Here is a 27,204-nt window from a genome sequence, read left to right on the forward strand (position 1 = left end):
TGATATCACTTTTCCAGTTATTTAATTTTTTGTTGAAGAGTTCCAAAATCTCAATTTTAATTTTGAAGAAAAAAGTTGATTATTAATATTTTAAGGAAAGTACGTTGCACTCGTTGATAAAAAAATTTTAAAAAAGAAAAATACAAGTAAACTGCCTGTCCTGAAGAACGTTTTCTCCATTTTTCCAATTTCCATTTCCCTAAATTATTTGAATCGATTGAGAATCGATATAATTTTAATTGCTATAGTTCTTGAAAATTGACAAGAGTAAAGACAAAGAAAATTCAGTTAGAAGTTTGCCAGTGTTTCGTGAAAAGCAAAATGTTTAGTGTCACTTGAAATCTGTTTAAATTGATCATGCCTCCATCAATTATATCATTTATTTGCATTTTAAATTTAACAACTTATGGTCAAGTTGAACACGTTTCATGTGGGACTCAATTTACTGCTTTCGCGTGACCTGAAAATATCCTCATCTCGTCCAGTCTGTTTATCAAATAATCTCATCATCAACTGTTGAACCTCAAACCATTGTTGATTTTTACCAGTAGGAATCCTTTTATGAACGTACCCTGAAAATATCGTTGAGGAATCCGAGTTTCTCAGTCAGAATGATGATGTTGGCGATGAGGAGAGATGCAAACAGGGCCATGAAGAGAACTGAAATCAGAATAAACAACATCCATCAATATAGCAAAATTGCAGAAATAAGCAGAAATAGGCAATAAGCCGAAATTTCAGTTTTCCCTAAATTTTGCGTTTTCAACCTCCTTGTTGTTTCCTCCCCCGATTCTTGTTTGTTTGTAATGATACATGACAGTTAATCTTCAGTAAAAAATCACTAGAGTTCCTACTGTACGTTTATATTAACAAAAATATACAGCTCGCGTTTTCTCTTAACTGAATTAATTCATAATAATGAAGAAATTGACGTTAGAGTGTTTGATATAAAAGTCGGAGCCCATTTTTTGTGGAAACCCAGTGAACAAAAAACTTAAAAACCATTCATGAAAAAATGTCTTCCCTGTGAATAAAACTTTGAGACATTTTTATTTTCATAAATTTTTAAAGATAGTGGTAGGCCATTCCAACACTTGTTGACAGAACGCGTAAAATGGTTGTTTAAGTACCTGTGCGCTGCTATTCTAGCGATTCAATTCTAGACATTTTTTGCCTTGATTGAATAAACGCTTATGCCATGTCTTTGTAGATCGCCAATAGTTACATGACAATGTTACGAAACCAAATTGGCACTTGGTAAAATGGCATTGGGTAAAATGGATTAGGGCAAAATGTCCTGACACTCTTCGGTATAAACATCTTCGGTATAAACACTTATCTTAGTACAACTTTTAAGTCCCACTGTTTATTTTAATGTCCGCCAAAATGGTAAATTTAGGGTAATTTAGTGGGCTGGTACATTATTTGACCGCTAATCTGGGGGGGGGGGGGGGAGTGATACGAAAGACTACTAAAATTGACCCGTACTCTTAGCGCAATACTTCTCAGCAAGGATTGCTGACTTATTCGTTCGATTTAACTAGAAGACCGAACAAAGACGACAAAAAGATTGTACGAAATATTCGGTATGATCGGTTTAACTGTAGTTTTTTTTACGATTAATTTTTTTGAACTGAAAACTGGGTTTCGACAACAGATATTTGTTCAAGACTAACAGTTAGATGTGATAGGTGCCCTGTGTGGGTATCCCTTGGACATGGCAATGGCCACTATAAGGTACTGGAACATGGACACTAAGAAGACAGCTGTGTTCTCGTAACACTCCACGACCTGACCATAGTCATTGTCAGAAGTAGAGGCCTCTTCTCTCGTCATTTTGCGATACCTTTAAAAAGAAAACAATTATCAGTGTAAAAAAGCCGAACCCATTCTCATCAACCCCCCCCCCCCTAAAAAAAAACAAACTTCTACGCTCCCATCGCGCACGTGCTGATTTTCTACAAAGCAACGTGCTGCATACGAACACGATATTTGTAACTGGGGCCACAAAAACACTGTGTGTGTGTGTGTGTGGGGGGGGGGGGGGGGGGAGGGCAGAATAGCAAAAAAAACCATTATTAATTATTGTGAGATAGAACAGCCAAATGTGATATCCTTAAAATTTAAGTATTGTATGTGATTTGATTCATATTGATTAACATGCACAAGTTTAAACTTTGGTTAAAATCCTAAAATCGGCATCTTTGCGCGAAAAAAAACAATTTCAGTGTTAACCACTAGGAATTCATATGGTGACCACGAGTGGGCATTTGGCTGGATGCAACAAAACGACACAAAAAAACAGAGATGTTTATGTCAGTCAGAAAAGAACTAACATTCAAAAGCTGACAAAGTTGTCAATTTTCTCAGTAAATGTAGCAAGATTTTGCAGTGCCAAACAATACAAAAACTCTTTCACACTTTTAGTGCTATCTGATGCAATCCTACTGGGTTATTGCCTTACTATATGCCAACAGAGTGGATCAACCAGGCAGTGCCGCGAAAAATAGCCGAAAGTAAAATTAGCCGAATGGAATATTAGCCGAAAAGGAGATATTAACCAATCAGATTTGAGAACGCGCAAATGTTACTGTGAGAAAAACAAGTTCGGTCGTGACATTTTGTTCGGTTGTGATAGATTCATGTCAAGTCCCACAGGCCGCTGAGGCATGAGCATGGACCACGCGGCATGACCAAATGCGTTAATTTCATGTGTAAGCGAGTTAGATCATTGCTCGACCCACTTATGTTTGCTTACCGCAATTATCTCATGCAATTAATTCTTCTAAATTTCCTTCATTTGACTTTTTCGCTAATCTTCACGTTGGCTAATATTCCAGACACCCACCTAGAAAGTCTATGGCAACTGCCAAGAAGTGGCAAACAATACTATAAGAGGTTAATAAAGTTGTAGTAGAATCATTTTTTCTATCTGTGCAAGGATAGGGTCCACCGGCTGGTAATCTAAGCCCAGCAGCAGAGCAATAGCCGCAAATAACAACTGAACTCGGTGGTAAAATATTTATTTTTATTGCTCGAGCAGTGAGAATTAACACTAAGCTTATTTGTTACTACAGTGATAACTACAATTATTCGCTATATTAGAACATAACCGATTATGTGTCCGAAAAATTGCTCTCTTACGGCTAGTGGGAGCTCTAATCAATTGCAGTCTGCTTCAGTCGGGGGAGCCTAAATGGGACTACGAAGTTCAATAGTGGGCTTCGAATAACCACATTAGAGGTTAACATATAAAACTATTAAGACAAAGTAAAAATGGCACCAGTTTCGGTGCACTTTTCATTTGATTTTTAGTATTAGATTGCCGCCAATTGAATCCAGCTGCTTGAAATTGTAATTGAGAGAGAATTTTAAATCACGCGAAACGCAAAAACTCAAGGGCGTAAAAGTCAGTCGAAAAATCAAAATTGTCAAGCAAAAATTTTGCATAAAAAAGACAAACACGTTTACAATAATTGCTATAAACTTCGTTCAAGAGCAATTAATAATGATAACTGTAACTATCCGCTATATTAGATAGTAATGACTGTAGCAATATAGTATCTCATTATCCACTCTAATTTTTTTTAAAAAAAACACCATAAGTTCCATATATTACGATACGATGTGCCAATTACTTGCAATATGTTTCGAAATCTCACCAAGCCGCAAAAGAAATGAAATGTATTCTATGTGCAAGCTAATCCCTCGGCAGGTTGTGATAGTTTCATATCAAGTCCGACAGGCCGTTGAGGCATAGCCGCGGCCCGCAAGGATTGTCCAAATGCATTTAAATTTTGCTTCGAAATATTAGACTTTATTAAGTGTCGGCTTAATGAGCACATACTTAGAAGCTGGAAATTTTTCAGCAAATAAGATAAGAAGTAAAAGTCTATATTTTGTCAACTCAGCTATTTGACATGAAACCATTTTAATAATCATAATGAGAAAAGAAATAAGATATTTCGCTAACCAACTAAAGGATCGAATGAGTTCAAAAGCAGCGAATTGTATCACAATTGAAATGAATACATGTGTGAACACAGTGGTCAGATTAGGCACATTGATCAGTGACTGGGGAGGGCGTCGGGTGACCATGACGTCACTAGGGCCACTTCGGGACAGCACGAGTGCCAGAGAGGTGACCAGCACCAGGTCAATGTACAGGAACTCAAAGTCGCCCAGGTTGGAGTTGATCTACAAAAGAACCAGTGTTAGGAGGTTGTAAAATAGAACCAGTGTGAGTTGTATCCTGGAATAATGAAGGGCCCCCTGTTTACATGTTATTGCATAGCGCGTTTATTACGACGAGCTGGTGGTGGTGGTGTGTGTGTATGTGGGGGGGGGAGGGGGGTGGCTTGGGTAAGAGTTTTATGCCCACTATAATCACCTCCAAAGTTATGACAGAAAATGTCAACGAAACTGAAGTTTGAAGACCTAGCCTAGCGGCAGTAGTCATCATGATTATTACCACAGTGTTTAATGTATAGTAGGAGATTCAATTGCCAACTTTATGGGCCAATTTTTGCAGTAGATGTCCCCGCATAGAACCCGCTAACCAGAAAAACAGTTAAATTCGTTCTTCATATTAACTCAGTGTTTTTAAAATTTTCAACTGACTTTTTTTCATCTTTGATGAAATTTGATTTTTGCAAAATTTTGTTTAGACGCCAACTTTGATATAGGATATGAAAAAATGTTGAAGTACACTTTCTCGTAAATATTGTCTAAATGTGTCAAAATATTTTGTGTCTAAATGAAAACTTTTTATCAATTATTTTCATTTTATTATTACAAATTATTTTTATCAACTATATAAATCCAAAAATTCTTACCGAGTACAGAATGACTACTGATGTAAACTGAATAATACTGTAGAGCACCATAAACTTGACCAGAGAAAACGAAGTCGCCAGGGAGCACCGACCCTCCCTTATTACACTCGGAACGCAATTCAAACTGGGCGATGCGCTCGTGAAGGGCGCCGCGATTGATGCCTCCGCTTCCGACAGCGAGATCCCAACGTCTGCATTCCTAAGAGCACCACAGTCGTTGGACCCATCGCCACACATGCACGTCGTGTAGCCGAGTTTTGTCAGTAACTGGACGAGTGAACTTTTCTGCATTGGGCGCATTCGGGCAAAAACAGTACCGTTTAGCACAAGCTGGTTAAGTAGATCTGGGTAGTGATTAAGTAGAGATTCGTAGGCTTTTCCATCCATTACGAAATGATATCCCATCGCTATTGATGTCGACTTTTTCCGCTGAAATCAATAAAAAAAACTTACTTTAAGACATTGTTTATGTTCTTTCAGCAAAAATTAAAAGTTGATAGAAAATAAAATTAAAATTAATATTAAGAGTACTCCTTTAGTTGAAGCAATTCCATTATTTATTTGTCACATAAGCCATAGAGTTCCATGCAGCAGCTAAAGCATATTTCTGGCGGTACTGGAAGACGGTTGTCGTGCAAGATCTTACACGAATCTTGCACGATTTTGCAAGATGATGCGTAATTTTGCGAGACTATGGAAACATTCCTGCGAGATCTTGCAAGATAACGATTCGATTATGAATGGGGTTCCCCTTTTATATTTAAAAAACTTAAAACAGCAAAAATGCATGTACGATAGGCGACGCTTGAACAAAATTTTTTTACTTTCCTCTATGGTACATAAAAAAAAGAAAAGGGTAAAAAGGAAATGTACAGTTAAAATACATCGTTATGTAAAACTTTAAGAAACATTAAACTAGATATTTAAAGAACTGGAACTTACTTAAATAAAAGCGAACTAAAAATTTTTGGCAAAAATTTTTATGTAAAGCCTGAAGAGCTATAATGTAAATGATGGCTTAAAACAAATCCTTCTAATAAGGTCTTGCATATCAACTACTTCCAGCTCCTTCAAAAATTCATTCTAAAAACTGCCTTTCAATTTTTTTTCTCAAGGACATTCTCGATGTTGTCTTGAGTCTGATATTATGATATTAGAAGGCAAACTATTATAAATTGGACTAGATTACAAAACAAAAGAATCAGTTAGAAAATTTTTTTTCTTTCTTATATCAAACGTAACTTTTTTTGACCTGTCAAATTTTATTCTCAATGAAGAAAAAAATCATTTTTATATGCTGGACAATCGTTGCTGAGTAGACGAAAAAATATAGTTTGAGCAACAATACTCCAGAAAATAAACTGGTAAAATTTTGAAACGGATTTTGAGATCTGTGGAACGCCCTTACTATCTTTCACCTGTTGATAAAGGTTTTTTATCAATTTTTGTTCAATTGTTGTTCCAAAGTTGCGAAAAAACGTTCATTTGCAACCTCACAAAAATTAAAGCTGATAATTGTTCTAAAACCAAATAAATCTGAAAAAACCTTTTGCAATTGCATTTATTAAAGTAAATTTGTGCTTTTTTTAAGCTTTTTTAGTGTATTCAAAGCTTTTGTTTCTCACAACATTCTGTGAAGTATCTTTTTCACTTTCTCGTAAAACAATTACTACGCCAATTTATATCACACTAGTTGATTCTGCTATGTTGTCGTACATTCCAAGCGATTTTTATCAACCTCTTCTTTGTACTGAATACAATATGCTGAAAAGATTCGCGAAAAATACCAATAATTGTGTATTTTGCCTTTTCTCATTAGGTTTATGGCACTCGCCATAGGTCGCGATGTTTCTCGATCCCTCTGCCATTGTTGTTTCTGGCTGGGCTTGTGGGATACACTGCACGTTGATGATTAAGCATTCTGCTCGCTGCAGTTGTTTTTTTTCTGCTGAACCTAATAAGCAGAGGACGAGAACACAGCAGCCATGGGCCTGTCCCCAAGCATTGCACCCAAAAATTGAAAAAAAATCACGAAAAAAAAAATAGAAAGAAGAGCAATCCGACTTCTCTCAAGAAAATGGTTTTTTTCCAATAGCTCGATAGATTAAGTTGCCGATGTGATGAATTTATTCTCTCTTATTGTTTTAAGTTGTTTTTATAAAATAAAGTTCTTTCCAGCTCATGAATTTTGTTGAGCCTAAGACCTCATTGCAAGAACTAGGGTTTGAGGACAAAACAGCTTTGGTAAATCTTGTAAACTCTTGCAAAATTTGTTAACTTTTCGAAAACTTAGTTACAGCAAATCTCAACTTTGGTGTTTGCAAACTTATCCGGGACGCAGGTTTCCAATTTTAGGACGGTTAACATCTGCTAATACCGCCCTGCTTCGATTGCTTCAAAATAACCAAGTAAAACGTTTTTAGTGTTGTTGTTGTAATTCGGGAATTTTGTGATTTGGAATTATTTAGTATTTTGCTTAGTGAATCGGGTTAGTTGCGAGTTTTTGACAAAAAAATAGCGAAATTCATCCAAAAACGTTCTATGTTGGAATATTTTGTGCGCAATTACTAGCACCAGATAATCAAACTAATTGCAGTTGAGGTAAGTACAACTTGTACTGTCGGATGACGGTTTTTTTTTGAGGATCGTTAGTCAAATTCTCAGTATAAATGGTAACTAATTATTTTAGTTAAGCAGATGCTGCACTGATATTTATTTCTTCTTGCACTTGCCTGCAAATTGATCGAAACGACGTGAAATTTTTAAAAAACTAGAATCTTGCAACATTTTGATAGCAATGAAAACCACTACAATAAAACCATTATCAGTGAACACCAGTATTAGTTTGTTCAAAACCAAATACTCAGGCGAGGCAAAAGAAAGCATTCTATCCGATCACATTACGACGCACAGGTATACCCCAAAATTACTGACTTATTCATAATCAAGCAAAAATTAGATACTCAAAGAGAAAAAAAGTTAGGAGACAATCTTAGTAGCCATTTTTTGCAAAAATGGCTCAGTACTTTTTGCGAAATTGAATTACCGTCAATTTGGAAATTAGGACACGCCTTGTTGTACAATTTCGCTCAGTTTAAGAATCTTTTTTTCAGTTGAATAAATCTGTAAGTCGCATTTGCATCTATTCCAAAGCGCTCTTTCGCTTTGAGCAAGCAAAAGCGGTATAAAGTTTTCTTAATTAAGTTCCAGAAATTGGTTTAAGGTATCATACTATATAGGGCTTAGATAGGTTTATTAAATTGATCAAAATGCGGATAAAGTAATACAAAAAAAATATTCGTTTTGTATGTCGGGAATCAGCAACATACACCCCGGGCGCAATCGCCACAGATCCAAATGTCATGTCCAAGCAAACAAATGACATCACATGTGAACATCCCAAAAGAAACATTCAGCACCATAAAAAAGCGAAAGGCTAAAAAAAAACATTTTAACTCAAAAGGAAATCAAAACCCTTGTTTTAAATCTTTGAGTCTTTTGTCTATAAATTGTTTATGAAAAATTCTCATGACCTTAGCCGTGCCTTGATTTTTAAGGTATTCAGAAGTGTCAACGTGTCAAAAGTCACCTAAGAAAAATGGAAGGATTTTCACAAAAGATTAATAGACGCCTGTCGATAGACACCTGTAATTTGACGCAAAAAAGAGAAGCACAATGGAGTCATTTTTTCGAAAAAAAAAATATGAAACTCTTTTAAAAAAAGCAAAATGGAGGCATTTTTCAAAAAAAAATTAATAATTACCTCAAAATAGGGTTTTAGACATCAATTTATTGCTCTCTTTCCTTCTTTTACATATGCAAATGATCAAAACAGCCTCCAAATCACCCAGTTTTAAAAAAATTTCAATTGTAAGAAAATAATATTAAATCTTATCCCGTAAAATTGATCTTTTCTGAAAATTCCCTGAGACGAGAAAAATTTTGGGACACTTTGGTGGTGTAAATCACTTTTCTTGACCTCCAAATCAAAATAAAAAATCATTGTGGTAGATTTGAGCCAAAACGGTATAACAATAACCATTATCGTATCAAATTAATAGCAAATCTTTGCCAGTATTATTGATTCTTTTCTCAAAACTACCTCAGAACAAAGAAAGGCTCGAGAACCGGATCGTGGTCATATCAATTCCATTTCATTATCTTCATTTCAAATAAAATAAAATTATTGTGGCAAATATGAGGCCTATAAGTTATATTATAATGCATTAAAACACTTTCAATGGCTTTTAAGTGCTCTCAAATAATAAAGCTTTAAACTAAAAAAGGCAATTCGTTTTGTATGTGGGGAAGCAGCCAAAGAAAATGAGGGCAGAAAAATGACATCACCTGTGAACATCCCAAAGAAAACATTCAGTGATATAAAAAGGCGGAAAACTCAGAACACTACAAAAACGCACATAAACTATATAAGCAGTTAGAAATCTAAACTCTTGTTTTAAATCTTTGAATCTATTTCCTATAAATTGATTATAAAATATTCTCATCAGCTTAGCCGTGTTTTCATCTTTAAGGTATTCAAAAGAGTGTAAACGTGTCAAAAGTCAGCTAGGAAGAAGGGAGGGATTTTCAGAAAAGATTAATGGACACCTTTCAATAGACATCTGGAAATAGACGCAAAAAATAGAAGCACAACGGAGGCTTTTTTCAAAACAATTAAGAAACTCCTCTGAAAAAACGCAGAATGGATGGATTTTTCTGGAAAAAAGATAGACACCTGCACATAGACGCAAAATGCAGGTATTTTTCTCAAACAATAATAGAAACCTCAAATTAGGATTTTTGACTTTATTGTTCTCTTTCTTTTTTTACCTATGCAAATGAACAGAACAACTTGCAAACCACTCAGTTTTAAAACTACAGTAATCAATCAATCGTATTAAAATAACAACAAATCTTATCCAGTATAATTGATTTTTTCTCAAAAATCCCTCAGAACAAAAAAACACTTTTGGGAGTGTGTGTGGTGATGTCATTCCCATTTCCCGGACTCCAACTGAAAACAAATGAGAACATTGAGCCCGCTACGCTATATTATTATCCTTTATCTTATGAAAATAATAGCAAATCTTAGCCAGTATTATTGATTTTTTTCTCAAAACTACCTCAGAACAAAAAATGTTTGGGAGCGTGTGGTGATGTCAATCCCATTTCCAGATCTACAATTCAAATCAAAATAAAAACATTGTGAGAAATTTGAGACCTATAAGGTATATTCTTAAGCTTTAAACCACTTTCAATCTTTTATAAGTGCTATCAATTAATAAAGCTTTAAATTACTTTTAGAATTAGGCAGAATTGCGGATTATAGATACATTCTCTGCAAAAATCAGATACATTCAGCAAGGAATCGAGTTACGCTGAGCTTAGTACGAATAAAGGATACTTAAATCGAGCATATTTGTGATAGATAGCGCGCGAAAAACAGGCTACACAGTATATATCTCAATTCCGCGGTTAAAATTTGGACATTTTTTGCAAACATGGGTTGCTTATTTCCCAACAATTTAGGCCGATTCTGATAAAGTAACTACTCTTTGCAATATTGTTGCTTTTTCGATGTATTAACATAGGAAAAGCGAACAAGAGATACACATATAGAGCATATTTGCCCGTGACGATTTGGGTATACCTCTTCGGTGCTATTCAAAGTTCCAGTGACCTGATAACTCTCATTTAAACTTTTTCGACAACTGCAGTAGCGATCAATTTCTTCGTAAATGAAGGTGAACTAACTTTCGCAGCTGCTTTCTTTTCGGCGTTTTTGGCCACTTCTACATTTGTCCTTGGCGGGGTCAGTTCTGAAAAGCGAATGGCAGGTATTGACGGTGATCCCTGGACAGTGACGTCAGAGTTTTCTGAGGTCACTTGGATTATACGATCACCACTGCCAATTAAGTTGCAATAATTAGCCACTGAAACTGCGGTGCTCAAGTTGTCACCTGAAATTGAAGAAAACCATTTAATTTTTGGCAGAACACAGAGAGCAGTTGAGCATCTGTCTATTTTGTTCACCAGATCAACTGTTGTATTATAATAAAAAAAAAGTAAAACTAGCCGGCAGATTGCCAAAAAATAGCCACGATAGACTTTTGTGGCATTCCATGGAATTGAAACAACTAAAGAAATAAGATAGACATATTGACCATCAGTCCTTTAATAAACCACTTGACTTTTTGGTTAAATTCGGACTGCAATTTTTATGAGAAACATACGCTCTATAAGGAAAAAGCCCTAATGGAGTTTTTTCAAAATTAATATTCGAAACCAAAAACGCAAGAATCTAATATTCAAAAATTAGGGCTTATTCGTTTGGCACTACTTAGATGCACGCTATTGACCTTTCACTAGAAAATATTCATAAAATTTTACTTTTTATTCAGTTCATTAATTAAGTTCAGAAGACATTCTTTTGAGTGAGGTAAGTCACTCAATTGACCTAAAATTAGAACAAATGGCGTCACGCACATAAATTTTAACTGCAAAGCAGTAGAAATCACTGAAATTGAAAAAGTCAATTCCAAGAAGTCAGGTCGAAAGAATCATCATTGGCGACGACGAATTAAAAATTTAAAGAAGATTTCTTAATTTCGCAAAATTTAAAAGTTCGAGCCCACTTGTTTTCTCGGAAATCTGTCCGGCAACTTATCTACAAGACCTGAAAAAAGTTTCATTAGCCCCGTAACTAATCAAAAGTTGAAAACAATTGCAAATTTTAACAAAAAGTTGCTATAAATTTTTTGGTGTTAATTTATTTAGCACTATTTCATTGTCTCCAGACGCTCTCTTTAGCCCAATTTTAACCCATAAGGAGTTGCATTGGCTCACAAAGATCGATATTCTAGGAGAGTGACAAGAAATTTCAGAAATATTGTAAAATCTTCCATTTTTTATCAAAAAATTCCAAAAGTTCGTGATATTAAAAAGTTAAATACCATTCCATTGCACATAGCAACTATGCAGCAACATAGTACTAAAAACCATAGGGGAGGTTACCGGACCACTGAGATAAAAAAAGAACAAAAGACAAACATTTTCAAAAAAAAATTCAAGAAATAAAAGAAACATTGAAAAGTCTTCTAATTTTTGTGAAAACATTGCAAAAACTCGTAATATCAAAATAATGAAAACAATTTCATCGCCACTGAATTCTTTTTGCCACTTTTTATCAAACCCTAGAGAAGGTTTTCTGGCCCCTGAGGCTGAAAAAAATCAAAAAAGGGCAAAAACTTTTCAAAAAAATTTCAAAATAGAGCTTTTTTCAAAAAGTTGCAAAAATTCGAACATCAAAATTTTGAAATTAATTCCACTGCCATTAGCAATTATGAAACAAGTTATTTTCAAACCCTCGAGGAGGTCTTAGGGCCCTGAATTTGGAAAAACTCAAAAAATGACAAAAAACAATCAAAAAACTTAAAAGTGCAAATATTAGTATCCTTTATTGTGAATATGTTTCCTTTATCAACTTTGACAAACGTCAACTGAAAACTAATCAAACAGGAAACTCGAAATATAACAAAAAAACGTTAAAAATGCACCAGTATGAACTCAAGAACTCCTGAAAATGACTTTCAACCTTGAATTTAGGCCTTCTTAGCAGATTCTAAGCACATAAAAAACTACTAAAGCTACCTTAGGGCTTCCAATGAAACTTACAGCCCACTGGGTTTTACATGTTTATCAAGTTCTGAAAGACCAAAATCATGAAAAATGTGTGAAAACAACTAAAAATTAAGATTGACAGATCGACACCAGCGTTTTGATAGACCACTAGATTTCTTGCGTTAGATTTGGACTGTCATTTTTATGAGACACATTTGCTGTACAATAAAAAAGCCCTAATGGAGCTTTTTCAAAATTAGTATTCGATACTATAACTCAAGACTCTGTTATTCAGTAATTGAGGTACATAAGTTTGGCACAACTTAGATGGACACTATTGACCTTTAATTAGTAAATGTTGACAAAATTTAAAGTTCCATAAGTGAGTTCAGAAGACATTTTTTTGAGTGAGGTAAGTTACGCAATTGACCTAAAAGCAAAAAGACTTCAAGAACACAAATTTTAACTGGGGGGCAGTAGAAGTCACTGAAGCCATTGAAAAAGTCAATTCCAATATGTAAGGGTAAGACGAAACAAAAATCTGTTAGACGGATTTGAAAACCTAGCAAGACAAGTCCTGAAATACAATTCAAAGACCTGAATGAAAAACTTAGAAGTACTCTACCTGACCAGCAGATCAATTGAACGATGCCAGTCAAAACACAAACAAAATCATCTCAAAAAATTGAGAAACTAAAACAATCAAACAAACTAAACAAAAACATACTCATTGTTAAAATTCTTGAAGTATTTACCCCTCAGGAAACATTTGATTCCTTTAAAAACACATTGTTCACAAAAATTGTTCAAATTCAATTTTTGTTGCTGAAATCGGTCCACTATTATATCTGCAAGACCTGAAAAAAAATCATTGGCCCTTGAATATCGAATAACTCTAAAATAACTGAAAAACTTAAAGAGGAAAAACTTAAATTTTAATGAATTGTTGCCGAAAACAGTGATATTAAAATCCTTAGAATCATTTCTGTGTCACTAGAGGCTATGCAGTAACCCAATTCCAAGCCTTAAAAATTTATTGGCTCAAAGATCGCTAGTCAATAATTTTCAGAAATTTCAAATTTCAAAAAATAGAAACTCGTTCTATTAAAATGTTGAAAAACATTCAATTGACCCCTAACAGCTTTTTAATAACACAATATAAACCCTGGATGAGGTTATCTGGCTACTGAGGCATAAAAACTGAATAAAAGACAAATAATTTGAAAAAAACTTGAAAAAAAATTGCAAATTTTATCAAAAAATTTTTAAATCCGAAAAGTTACATTGTTGAAAAACAAACCCATTGAAATTAACAACCATGCAGTAGCTTTTTTATCAGACCGCGGAGTAGGTTTTTTGACACTTGAGAATGGACAATTATCAAAAATTGACAAAAAACTTTAGGAAACCTTAAAAAAATTGCGGATTTATCAAAAATATGCTATAAATTCGAGACATTAAAATGTTGAAAACCAATCCGTTGTTACTTCAAACTATGCTGTAACCTATTATCACCTTAAAGGAGATTCCCTGCCCACTGAAGCAGGAAAAACTCAAATGACAAAAATTTTCAAAAAAAACTTAAAAAGAATTACAAAAATTGATATCATTTTGCGTGTTTGTGTATGTTGTATCAAAACATATAGCTCATAAAATGGTCATAACGAGTAATTTTGTCTCCCAAAAGGCCTTCCTCAACTTTTATAAACTTCAACTTAAGACTAATAAAAAAACTCGAAAATAATTACAAAAACATGAAAAAATGCACCATTTTTAGCCCAAACACTCCTAAAATTGACCATTTAACCTCAAGTTAAGGCCATTCCAGCAGCTGCACCACTATAAGCACTTGATGGACTACTAATGACTACTTTGGGTCTCTAATAAAACCCAATGCACGCTGGGCATTACCTGTATATCCCGTTTTGAAAGATCAAAGTCACTGAAAAATGTGTGAACACATCTTAAAAAAACACACACAGCGCCCCAAAACAATCCAAATTCTTTGAAGTGTAAAAAACATAGCAGGACAGGACCTGACGTACGATTCAAAGGACTTTTGTTGACTAAACGAAAAACTAGACCTAGAACAAACTATGAGTGAACGGGGAAAATTATTTCTAAAAATACCAGAACAAAAAAGTAGAAAAAAAACAGAAAATCAATGTCGAAATGCCGCTTGTGCGCTAAAAACCACAAGCGAGTAATGAAAATTTGGCTCAAACAAAAACACTAGGCGTAGAAAGAACTACGAATAGATTGAGAAAACCATTTAGAAAAAAATCCGATCGAAAAAATCGAAAAAACAGTAAAAATCAAAATGAAATTGCCGCATGTGAACAAAAAACCACCAGCAAGAAGGCGATTTTTTGTTCAAACAGCGTTTACTCACTCTACTATAAAATTAGAGCGAAAAAAATTCACGCCGCAAAACCACTCGCTTTTTCGCTCCCTTTCCTGTTTCGGCGTGACCAAAATCACAACTCCAATTTGACTTCAAAAGTCATGAAAATGTGTGAACAGGTCTTTAAAAAAGACAGCACCCCAATACAATTCGAATTTTTTGAATTGTAAAAAAAATTAGGAGCGCAATAATAGCCGCCTGGAATTGCCAACGCGGCTAATAAATATAAAAAAAGACAGAGCACCAATACAATCCAATTTTTGGATTGCAAAAAAACCACGCTGTCCCCAATAATAGCCGCTATCGCTTCGCGGCTAATGAAAACACAATTCTTATACCTGTAATCATAACTTGTCGCATGTTAACTGTATTAAGCATTTTGATGACGTCACCGCTGTCTGGTTTCACTCTGTTCTCAAGCACCAGAATGCCCAAGAAGGCCAGCCCGCTCTCAAGTTGAGACCTCGACATTGAATTGTAGTCGCTTCCTTCAGATAGTTCTCGGTAAGCCAGAGCAATTAGTCTGTAGCCTCTATTGCAATAGTCTTGGTTCACAACCGTAAGATCAGATGGAACTGAAAACCAAAAAGTTATCAAAAAGTTATTTTCTGAGAAAATTTAGCATTTTGGTTACTCTAGTCCAATCATCAGTGAAAAAAAATTGTGCCCAACAAATTTTTAGTCAACGCTTTCCTATTTTCTTTTTTTTATCTACGACAAAATTTTAATAATCAACTGTCCGACTAAAACTAAAAGTTAGGTCAAATTCGAATGTTGACCAGCTAATTACATCAGGGCGTATTAGTTAAAACATATTGAGTCGGATTAAAGCGTCAATTTATCTAAATTAGAAATAGAAACGTAAACAACTCGCAACAAAATTGCTCCTAAAAAGAAGGTTATAAGCTATCGGAGTGTAAATTTTTCGAATAAAGCGCATTGACTTTTAAAAGTGAACTGGCGAAGTGAGTTCAGCTACTAAAAGTTGCGAATGAGAGAACAATTTACACATCACCAAACTCAAGTACATGAGAATCTCGAGAAACAATCAACCAAAAAAATTGCAAAGAAAAGACTTTAAAATAAAAGCCTGGTAACAAATAATTGGCTTGGGAGAAATTACAAATACTGATGATGACTTTTCGGTTTCAGAATAACCTTAAAAGATTATTTTTTTGGACAAAACAAACTCCACGTTGAAAATTCAACTGTCATGCTAGAAATTGGTTTGTCAAACCATTGCTTGATAAATTGTAGAATTACGAGCTGAGAATAAGAACGTTATTTATACGACATATACAGGAACCAAAAAACGTAAATTACCTTCTATCACTACGCATTAAACAGTTTCACTTGCACTAAGACCAGCAACGTGACAATCTTTGAGTAGCTCTTTTCTAAGCAAAACAGTGTCTCAAATTTAAGCCTGTATTACCCAGGCCCATTTAAAACTAGAGTTGGAAAAAAATAAGGTAGTCGTTGCTAATACTTTCTTCCTTACCTTTCTCCTATTTCCTTTCATATCAAGCTGGCAAGCGCAACTCAGGGATCTCGAAGGAATTTGCGATTCATCGCTGATTTTCGATAAAGCTATACTGGGAAAAATAGTTCAATATCAACAGACAATCACCGCAATAATAAAGGTACTACTTCCCGATGGACACAAAATCCACATAACCTTGTATTAACGACTGTATTTAGTGGGAACAGGTTAGAAATAAATCAAAGAAAGAACAATACTGAACCCAGAAAAAAGCAGGACAAAAAGCAGGGGGGGGGGGGGGGGAATTTAGATGAGAAATTGGTCAGGAGAAAATCACATTTAAAAAGCCAACAGAAATAAAGTAAATAATATAAAGTTCTTTCGAGAGCAACTGAAGAATTAGTTCAACTCTGGGGAAACATTGCCAATTGCGAGAACTTCAAACAAGCATAACCGACTAACGTCGGAAGAGTTACTCTCAAACGACCATCGGGAGCTCTACATTATTGCAGTCGAGGCTGGGGAAGAGTATTAGGGATTAAGAGATTTCACTAAGTTTCCTCAAATGACGTCATTATAGGTTATTTTATACCACAATTAAGATTTAAAGTGAAAACGACAATTTTTCTGCTGCTTACAATTATGAATGAGAGAGAAATTTAGATCACACAAAACGCAAAAAGTAAAGGGCGTAAAAATCACTCCAGCAGCGTCAAGCAAAAGTGATGCATAAAAAAGACACCCACATTTTCAATAATAGCTTGAAACTTCGTTCGAGAGCAATTAAAACTGAATATTTACCTGAATTTAAATCGCACAGTGATGAAATGACCTCGGGTGACCCTTTAGACAGAACCCACAGCTTTTCTCCATTTCCATCCGATTTGATAACTTTGACAACTACACTCATTCGTTGCAACTCCGACACAAAAGGATACACCTTCAACTGTTCGAACTTTGCGGCATTGATTGTGGATTTGTGGCGCTCTGCAGGGACAATGTCAAGACCACTCTCGCCGTCGTTCATTGCCTAAAATTTCAGAGTAATATAATCATAATGATTTTACCCAGGGCGACGTTCGAGCATGATGTTTTGTTTTTATAACGAAAAAAAAGTATACACAATTTAAGTATTTATTTATATTATTTCATCTGTTAACTATTGCTAACAATTATGAGCTGTTCGGATTTTTGTTCGGATCTAACAACAACCTCATAAAATTTTTATTCGAATGGTTTTTACTGAAATGTATCTGCACATAGTGAAAACAGGAGCAAGGTGCTCTAAAAGATAATGATAACAATTAATTTCAAAAAATTCCAAAAAATCTTGAACACGCATAGAGCTATTCTGACAGTTATTTGAAAACTGTATTGATTTAAGAGAAAGTTATCAAATTTGAAAAGTATAGGGAAACCAACTCAAAAAAGAAATTGAATAATACTGACAAAAACAATAGAAAGCGTTTTCAAAGATTTTTCCCTCAAAAAGGACAGGATTCTCGTCAAAATTTTTATAGATTAAACTGTTCGGCCATAAGATTAAGTTAAAAATGTACTGAGGGGTACAAAATCCCCCTCGCATCAAGAGTTTCGCTTCGTCAAGCCTTCTTCAGCAGTTTCGTTGAAACGTAAAGTTATATCACGGTAAAGTTATAAGAGAACGGCTCAAAGATATAATGGTCTCGAGTTTTATCAGTTCCTTTTACTCATTTCAGCAAAAAGCCAAATGACTCATGTGAGAGAAAAAAATTCTGGAGGATAGAAGTGAAGCAATACTTTTGCACTAAAAACGACAAAACATTGACAACGATAGCCTCGGTAGCAATTTAATAGTTTGTATTTTGCGTGGTGATTGATATTCCTGGCTTTGATCTCGTAGAATGGTTTGTCCCCTCTCCTCAATAGAACTTGAACACCAACAAGTGCAGCTTTATTGGTGTGCAGCTTTATTGTGCAGCTTTCGTGCAACTTTATTGTAGTATGCAACAAATGTTATGACTAACAGGACATCTTAACAGGCTTTTAGGCTATACAAACCAAATTTTTGACTAAATTTACTCATTTTTTATCAGATTTCACTTTTCCTGTGTTAATACATTGTGCGTGTGAAACATAGTTGAAAACTTCGCAGATAAAAAGGTGGTGAAATAAATGGAAATTCCATTCAGTTGTTTTCACTTTTAAACTAAAATTGAGAAGTAAAAACTGCTTTCCACATCAAAATACATTTTGCAGAAGCTCATTCCATAAAGAATTGTGCGGTAAATTAAGTATAATCTCTCATTTTAGTAATCTTAAAACAATAAATCGTAAAAGGATTTTGCAAAATTCCCTTACAACCAAACGTAACAACTTTTCACATTTTTTAAATCCTAGTTCTCATTTTAAGATTTTTAGTTGTTTTGTGGAAACCGCTTTCAAAAAAATTAAGCGCTTTCCGCAATGGCAGTAAATTGGCAGCCACTTTCTTTGTCAGTAGTTTTTTCAGTACCGTTAGACGCTCGTAATGTTAATTCGCACGAGAAGCACTTAGCCAAAATTTTGAGATTTTAGGCCAGAATTTTAATTTTTTTAAAATAAAGATTCACGTTATCTTACTTATATCAGGCAATGTGCAGATTTTAAAACGCTGAAAGTAAATAGTATTCAATAGCATTTTAACTAAGTGAATAGGAACTTCATACATTGTAACTTCTGGCATTAAATTTTTCGAAATATTAAAATTTGCACATGAGTGTTCTAAGTATATATACGGGACTCGGAAACGGTCATGTCAAAATTATGACTTGGCATCTCGGACCGCTACCAGAGGTTCTCCGTTACTTCGAGCAGAGTCACATAACCTGTTTGCAAGTTTTAAAAGAATACTAAAAAACTTTGGAATGGCAAACTTTTCTTTGAAACACAATTTGCTATGTTCTAGTTCTACCTATGTATATTTAGAAAATTCTCGCATTTTTACTTCTGACACGGCACACTTTTGGCGTTTTAGAACTCGTACGTGCGTGTTTTAGGGAAAGATTCCTTATTTGCTCTACAAGAGCGTCTGACAATAAAAATAATAAAATTTGGATTAATTGGTAAAGTGTTTTCGTTAACTCAATAATTACCCATCCGGTGAATTCAAACATCTTTAAGTCCAATGGGTCACCCCTCAAATTCTCAGCTTGCGTCAGTTGCCCCTCCCCTCCGTTTATGATTTTTGAACTACCAGCAGGATCAATCGAAATGGAATGAGCCACCCCGAGGGTACTCAAAAGAACCCCATCGTCCGCTCCTCCAATTTGCAAAAGTGTGTCTGGTGACGTCACTAAAAGTGGGTCGTTGGTGGATTCAGCTGATGACTGCTGGGTGGACTTTACGGACTTTGAACTGAAGCTTCCACCGGATGAGGGAATGACGCCTCGCACTGCCATTCCGTCCTCTGTTATTGTTCCAGTCTGAAATAAAGACCTCGAAAATAACTAATAGTCCTGAAGTTTGTAGTTTAAATTTTTTTTAACTGCCAGATTTTTATTAAAAGCAATTAACTTGGTTAACAAAACGGTGGTTGTCAATACAACAGATCAACAGTTTATGAATCTCATTTCATCGGCATTTTTTATTTTTCACATGTAAAATGTATGTCTTTATTCTCCCCACTTTGGTCAGGTAAGAATAAAAATACTATGACTGCACATTGATAAGGCTCCCGTTTCGGCGACCGCAATCGTTTTGGCGACTCATCATTAAAGGACCAATCTGGAATCTTCTTATTCTGAATTGGTTAAATCTAGCCAAAAAGAGCATGTCAAAATCATTGAGGCAGACCCCTTGATCATATATGTCGACAATGATTGCAACCGTACTGGATCAACCATCTCCCCTCCGAGCGGTCGAGCACCCAAAAAGCAAAATAGTCTACTAGGAAGCCCGTGCCATCAACATTTCCCCTGATCCCCGATTAGCGGTGATTGACAAGGATTGCATTAGTTTACAGAAAGCTACAGACAACCCCTGCGCTTGGAAGGAACAATTGTCACTTAACACAGCCAACCGCTTGAGTGTTTTCTTGAAGGTTGCCGATATCCCGCCAAGGACTTCAATTGCAGGGGGAACAAATGTGATTCCCATTTTTGCGCAGTTATCGTCGTGGAGACAATATTTTCTTTCATCTGCTGCATCAAGTGCGTATCCTGCCTGGGTAGCCGCATTAGTGAGGGAGTTGGATTGCAGCGACGAAGTAACAGTTACATCAAATGCAGCAGGTTTCCCCGCTTTTCAAGTCGGGACAAAGATGTCTCCGGGACGTGACTGGCTTTCTGGAATTAGGTTCTTTTTTTCCTATACTGGTGAGAGATTCGCAGATGAGCAAGCAGACACTATTTTATCTCGAATCCGGTCATGTCTTGCAATTGCGTCTCCTCGACCGTGACACGCAATGGCATGATCCCAATAGATGTCAAGAACTCCTGCTTTACAGAACGGGCACTTCCTTTCGACGTCGTAGACAGGGACACCCAACCTGTACTTTGCACTAATTCTAAACTCATTTGGTGCCATATGAAGACCAAGAGCTGGAATGGGGGGAGCAGACAAACAAGCTCCAGCATGTCGAACAGCCAATGAGAGAAGTTGGGCAGATTCTCTCTCACAAGCTAGATTCTCTTTGAGACCATGAAATTTTTCATTATCAAGAGCATGCTGAATCGTCTTTTGCGAGAGGTTTGAAATGTCCAGTTGTGCTATACTGGAATGAAGATCCTGAAAAACTTGGCAGTTTTTTGGGCTTTCACAGGTTATTTTCGAAACAAGATCTTCAGAGGAGAGAACAGAACCAACCTATGATGCTTTATACTGGTCCTGGCATTGGCGAACACCCAACCCTGAAACGGTTATGGGCAGGTTTGCTTGAGTCCAGGATTCTTCTGGAAGAATAGTTCCAAGGATATTCTCAAGTTTTTTGCGCTGTTAGGCATCAATTTCTTTTAGATATATAATAATTGGACTTGTGGGCGATTGACAACGCAAAGAATACACCATTTTGGGGGACCTAATACAGTGGCGTAGGATACCTAGGGCGCACTGAGGGTCATCAAGAAAGTCCAACTTTTCAGAAAATACCCCTATTTTCCCTATCCTTTCGTTAAGTTTCATGCAGACAAGCTCTGGGGTTGCTAACGCAGCTCCAAGAACCCCAAGGCCCGAAATATCATTTCGTTCTATTCTTATATCCAGTCTGTCTAAATCTACATTGGACCACAGTTCGCACTTATCGACCCTGACGTGGAGGCCGCGATCAGGTCCGAGATGGCATAGAAGATCCCAAGATCTAATGAGATCGTCCTCTGAGCCTTCCAAGACACCATCATCTAGATACCAGGAATGTTTTTGAAGCTCTGGCGAAGTTTCTTGAATTTTCTTTATAATGGGTCAGAGCGCCAGAGAGAAAAGCAAAGGGCCTAATGGGTCGCCTTGTTGGGTACCGCTTTCACTGCTAACAACAAATCTATCATAGAATAATTGGCTGTGTTGTGAATAACAGAAATTGGTAAAAGCAGCAATGCCTGGCATTGAACAGGCAACGGCTTTCAGCATTTCACTGCATTTTATCGAATTGAATGCATTGCAAAAGTCAATTTGCAAAATACCCGAGGAACTGGACGAGGTGAGTATTTTTTCATACGAAATCTTAGTCGAATGTATAATGGCTTCCGCTCCTCCCCTCACTCCCACACCCAATTGCAGGCTCTGGAAAAGTTCCTTTGCTTTTAAGTTTGCTTCATTGGCTAAACATTTAGCAATTAGCCTCCTCAAGACTTCTCCGACTGCAATAGGGCGAATGCCGGCTTTCTTTTTCAGCAAGGCTGATAACGATGCACTACATAGAGCTTGTGAAACAAATTCGGTAAGTTTCCCACGGCAGTTTATGTTTACAAGCTTAGTCAGTACTCTCAAAGCAATTTGTGACTGATCTGAAGCGGTACACTGTACAGCATGCAAAAAATGTCTGGGAAACATTTTTGAAGGACCAGCTGCTGTAAATCTTGAAAACGAGTTCAGCTGTTCAGAAACATTTTCCTCGCTGAATTGATAGGCTTGTGATGAAAAATTTTGGACTACAATAGACTTTTCTTCAGGGGATGCAATTTTTTCAAACTATCGAGAGTTGCCTTGTTGACTGATGCAAAACCATCAGAAGCCAAAAATTTTGCTGCTCTGCCATATTGGCCCTGGAAACACAAATTTTTTGCACGTTTGATAATCTCTTCGGAGTTTGTATCGTTTGATCGTTTTGATTGCTTCAAAGAGCAAGCTGCGTATCCATAGCCCTCCAAAGTCTCCGCTGTTCCAGCGATTAATTCTTTCTAGTATTCTTTCTAGACTGTTTCAGTGTGGACTGTGAGTAGAAAACAGCTACAGTCAGAGTCGCAGGGAGTGCTGGTGGAACACAAATTGACAGCTAAAATTGACAGCTAAAATTGTAAGCCGGACTGTTAGTATTTGAACGCTCTAATAAGAGTTGAAGTCCCAGACCATGGTGTCCTCTGATCAGACCATTTTCAATTGCACAAGGGGGTGGGGGTCGCTCTCGATATTACGGCGGGTTTAAAGATTAACAGAGAGACAACCCACATAAAAAATGAGCACTCAAAAGTTATTCAAAATATCAATAACAGCACACACATAGTATTGATTATAGTACGTTTTTATTCCAAAATTCGTCCAGGGGACATATCACGATCAGTTTAATTTGAGCGAGGAAATCAGCCTGCGGGGGGGGGTGGAGGAGTTGAAAAGATTAAAAAATATCGTGTTCTGACCTTATCGTAGCATATCAAATTGACTCGACCAGCGACGTTTATTCTGGATGGAACAGTGCAGAATATTCTAGACTGTTTCAATCTGGACTGTGAGTAGACAACAGCTACAGTCAGAGTCGCAGGGAGTGCTGGTGGAACACAAATTGTGATCAGGTCTAGAGATAGAACTATAATCTCCCAAGCGGGAACCTGGAATAGAAATTAACTTTAGCTAACATAGAACACAAACTACTCATGTATAATCATAATTATTCGATCATTTTTTTTTCTGAATCATCAAAATTTTCCAAATTAATTTGCATAAATTTATTTTTTTACTTTTGTGAGTTTCTTTCTATGCGTTGCCATGAATTTCCAAAAATTTTAAAAAATGAGTATTTAGCTTTATCATTTGTGAATTTTTCCCAAGAAAGTTTGAAACTTTAGCGTTTGTTTGTCCAGCCTACAAAAAGATGTAAACGCTTGTGAGAATTACAGGCCCATCTCAGTTACACATGTATGTGTTTGCAAAATTCTTTATCAATATATATCTGTAGACTTCTTTTTCGTTTTTCTTGATTGACTTTTTATATAATTCTACCGATCCGTAGGATCTCAAACATACCCGGCAGATTGCCGGAAAATAGCCGCCGTTGATTCCAATAAGCATGATTGGGATTGAAAGAATAGAAGATATTGAAAAAAAAAAAGATTTTTGTACAAAAACCTTTTTTAATTCCGATTTATATTGATGGCATTTCGTAGTTGAACATAACGTACTTCTGTTTCTTAGAGAGAGGCTACAAGGGCTACTATCAACACCAATAAGCATTAGAGATGGGAACTAAGACTTATAGGAACGAAGTTCAAATAGCGGGCATCTAAAATTTGGCTTTATGGGTTTATCCCGTTTCTACTTCTGACTTCAATTTTTATACTGACTCTGTTCATTTTGAATTGCTTTGCTGAGCAGCTGATGTTCAAAATCACTTTTAGCAGAATGAGAGAAGAGAGAAACTAGCCTAGAGAAGTCAAAAAGATATCACGCAAAATGTTGAAAAAGCGGCAAAATGAGGTAAAGCGAAACATTTTTTTTTCGACGAAGTAAAAAACATAGCAGGACAAGTCCTGACGTACAATTCAAAGCATTTTCATTGACTAAACAAAAAAACTAGACCTAGAATGGACTATGAGTGAATTGAGAAAACTATTTTTAGAAAAATCAGATCAAAAAATAAAAAAAAAACAAGATCAATGTCAAAATGCCGCATGTGAACAAAAAAAACCACTAGCGAGAAATGAACATTCAATTCAAACAAAAAACTAGGCCTTGAATGAGCTGTGAATGGATGGGGAAAACCGTCTAGAAAAAAATCCGATCCAAAAAATTGAAAAAACAGTAAAAATCAGAGTGAAATTGCCGCATGTGAACAAAAAACCACTACCGAAAAACCGAATTTTTGTTCAAACACCGTTTTCTCACTCTATTTTATAATTAGAGCGAAAAAAGTTCAAAACCACTCGCTTTTTCGCTCCATTTCCTGTTTCGGCGTGACCAAAATCACTACTCCAATTTGACTTCAAAAATCATGAAAATGTGTGAACAGATCTTAAAAAAAAATAGCGGGAAGAATTCCGGAAACAACTCGAAGTGAAAATCCATTCAAACGCCATTCAACTACTCATCAAACAAAACGTACCCTCACTATTTTATGATTATCTTGAAACAAAGTCATGAAACAAAAAAGTAAAAACAACAAAATCAAATCTGTTAAAATATGATAAAAAATCTGATCAAATTTTGTTATGAATTGAGATCCCAAAAAAAACTGTCTCCGACAAAATAACTTCATCAAACCAACTAGTACTTATAAAACCACTTATGTGAATTTTGAAAAAATACCTTAGGCTAAATTATGAAAAAAAAGCTCTTAAAAACAACTTTCACTGAAAAACTGGTAAAAGTTAATAATTATTTTTAATATTTCAAAAAACATATAAATCCAAAGAAAATTGCTTGCAGCCGATAGGGTATCCAGATTTTCGCAAAACAATAAGCAAGTCATAATAGGCAAAGAAACTTAGCTAAAAACAGAAAAAAACGAAAAACTGCAAAAAAAAGAAAAATAGTTCCAATTTTCGCCATTTTTTTGTCATATTTCTCAACAAAAAATGATTCTTACCAACAAAACTGTAACCAATTGATATCATAATATTGCTCAAGTAGAAGGGGTTTCTTCAATACCCATTTGAGCCAGTAAAACAAAATAGTCGTTAAAATACGCAAAAATTAGCCCGAAAATCAGCAAAATACAATAAAAACCACCGAATTATCATAAAATTTATATTAATTTCCAGAAGCCTTCAAACCACTGCCGAAACCAGCCTAAAATTAAAACAAAATCATAACAAAACCTCTTAACGAAAACAAATGAAAAAAACTGCTTTAAAATGCCGCACGTGAACAAAAAAATTTCGCTCGCTTAGAGAGAATTTTTTCACACATCAATTTCTCGCTCTCTCAAAAACAGCGGTATGAACAAAAACCACTCTCTTTTCGCTCCGCTCTTCACTTTTGTTCAGCACCAAAATCACTCCAAATTTTTTCACGCGTTTCATTTCCCGCTTCAAAAATCACTCCAATAAAATTGATTAAAACAAAGGACTTCTCCAATACTCCTCTTCGCGTCGTAAAAATAGGAGCGCTATAATAGCCGGCTGAGAAGATGAGGGCGGCTATTAATAAAATCAATAAAAACCAAAAGTTATGGATCTTTTCCGTTTGTGCCCCCCCCCCCCCCCCCAAGTACGTTATGCGCCCCCAGTTACAGAGCACGTGCAATTACATAGTAAATCATCATGTAGAAGTATGGCACGTACGTCCGGGGGGGGGGGGGGGGTGGGGTGCATATAATATTTGTGCCCCGCCCGCTAAGCTGGGGGGGGGCACAAACGGAAAACTCCAAGTTTGTCTTGGATGTTGAACTGACCCCGTAGCTGGAGAGATCTACGATAGAGTAGACCATTCCCAGCACAGCCAAGACACTGAGCACCAGTACAAACTTGATGGCATCCTTGTAGAACTGGAAGTTGATTGGACGAGGATAGAGTATTGACCGGATCAACTCGCCTTTGCTAGTCATGAAACCTGCAAAACACTTGAAGATATAACCAACATTATTTAGAAATTGTTTCCTTTTCCGCCTGAGATGTCCTAGCCGTTTCAGCGCATTTTTGCTTATGAATTGAGCTGAACGCGCTGAAATTTATTAAATGCGCTTATCTTTTGTAAATTCAGCACATTTCATGAGTAATTTTAGCGCTTTTCTTCACGTTTTTCACTTAATTTTTAGCTGCAAGTCAGCGCTTTTTTGTGAATACTCAGCGCTTTTTCAGAGCATTTACAAAATTTCAGAACTTTGCTTACAAACATTTCAACGCTGTTATGTGCATTGATTGCTTACCATGGTGAACAACCACCATTCCGAATTATGACCAAGTGTTTCTATACCACTATTGTCGCAAAAATTAAACGCAACCTCTAGTCTCATATTGTGAATAACTTGTTTTGGTAGGGGGGGGGTGTTCTTATGATTAAATTGATTTTGTACTGTTAACATAGAATTGAAATTAAAAAATTATTTCTCTTGTTTTGATGTCAAGAAAGGTTCTTCAGAAACTCAACTACAATCGCCAGGGTTTACGTTGATAAAGTTCTGTCAATTTTGCCGGTTTTTCATTCAATAGTCAAATAAAAGTCAACGCCGCCTTGACATCACCGACCCCATTAGCAGGATTGCAAAAAAGGAAAAGACTAGGTCATAAACGAGAATTTTGGAGAATCATCCAAAAAGTTTAATGTCGGCATATAAGTCCATAGTTGACAATCAGACAGCGTAAAACATAACAGCATAGTAATCTCAAATATAATCAAAAGTAATGGGGAATAAAAGAAAGGGAGGCTAAGGGAAGCGTAGAAAACCAAAAGTGTGTAAGCAATTGCAGAGCAACACAATTTCAAATATAGATCAATTGAATTGGAAAACGTGGTGTGGATTGCTCAATTAGCAAAAAATC

The 27,204-nt window shown here is 35.9% G+C and overlaps 1 protein-coding gene across 1 annotated transcript in view; it reads right to left on the reverse strand.

Annotated features, from left to right (window-relative positions):
• Positions 1–411: 411 nt before the first annotated feature.
• The window catches only part of LOC142356762 (polyamine-transporting ATPase 13A2-like), a 35,524-nt gene continuing 8,731 nt past the window's right edge, over positions 412–27,204 (reverse strand). Inside the window, exons 6-14 of the mRNA XM_075408560.1 lie at positions 23,149–23,337; positions 19,456–19,785; positions 17,144–17,372; positions 15,198–15,434; positions 10,590–10,795; positions 4,836–5,264; positions 3,974–4,197; positions 1,677–1,846; positions 412–660 (exon numbers count right to left, since the gene is read on the reverse strand). Of these exons, the coding sequence (XP_075264675.1) occupies positions 560–660; positions 1,677–1,846; positions 3,974–4,197; positions 4,836–5,264; positions 10,590–10,795; positions 15,198–15,434; positions 17,144–17,372; positions 19,456–19,785; positions 23,149–23,337 (2,115 nt within the window). The 3' untranslated portion in view covers positions 412–559. The remainder of the gene's footprint in view (positions 661–1,676; positions 1,847–3,973; positions 4,198–4,835; positions 5,265–10,589; positions 10,796–15,197; positions 15,435–17,143; positions 17,373–19,455; positions 19,786–23,148; positions 23,338–27,204) is intronic.

The sequence above is a fragment of the Convolutriloba macropyga genome, unplaced genomic scaffold, assembly GCF_964194025.1.
Source record: "Convolutriloba macropyga unplaced genomic scaffold, txConMacr16.3 SCAFFOLD_1929, whole genome shotgun sequence".
Lineage (NCBI taxonomy): Eukaryota > Metazoa > Xenacoelomorpha > Acoela > Convolutidae > Convolutriloba > Convolutriloba macropyga.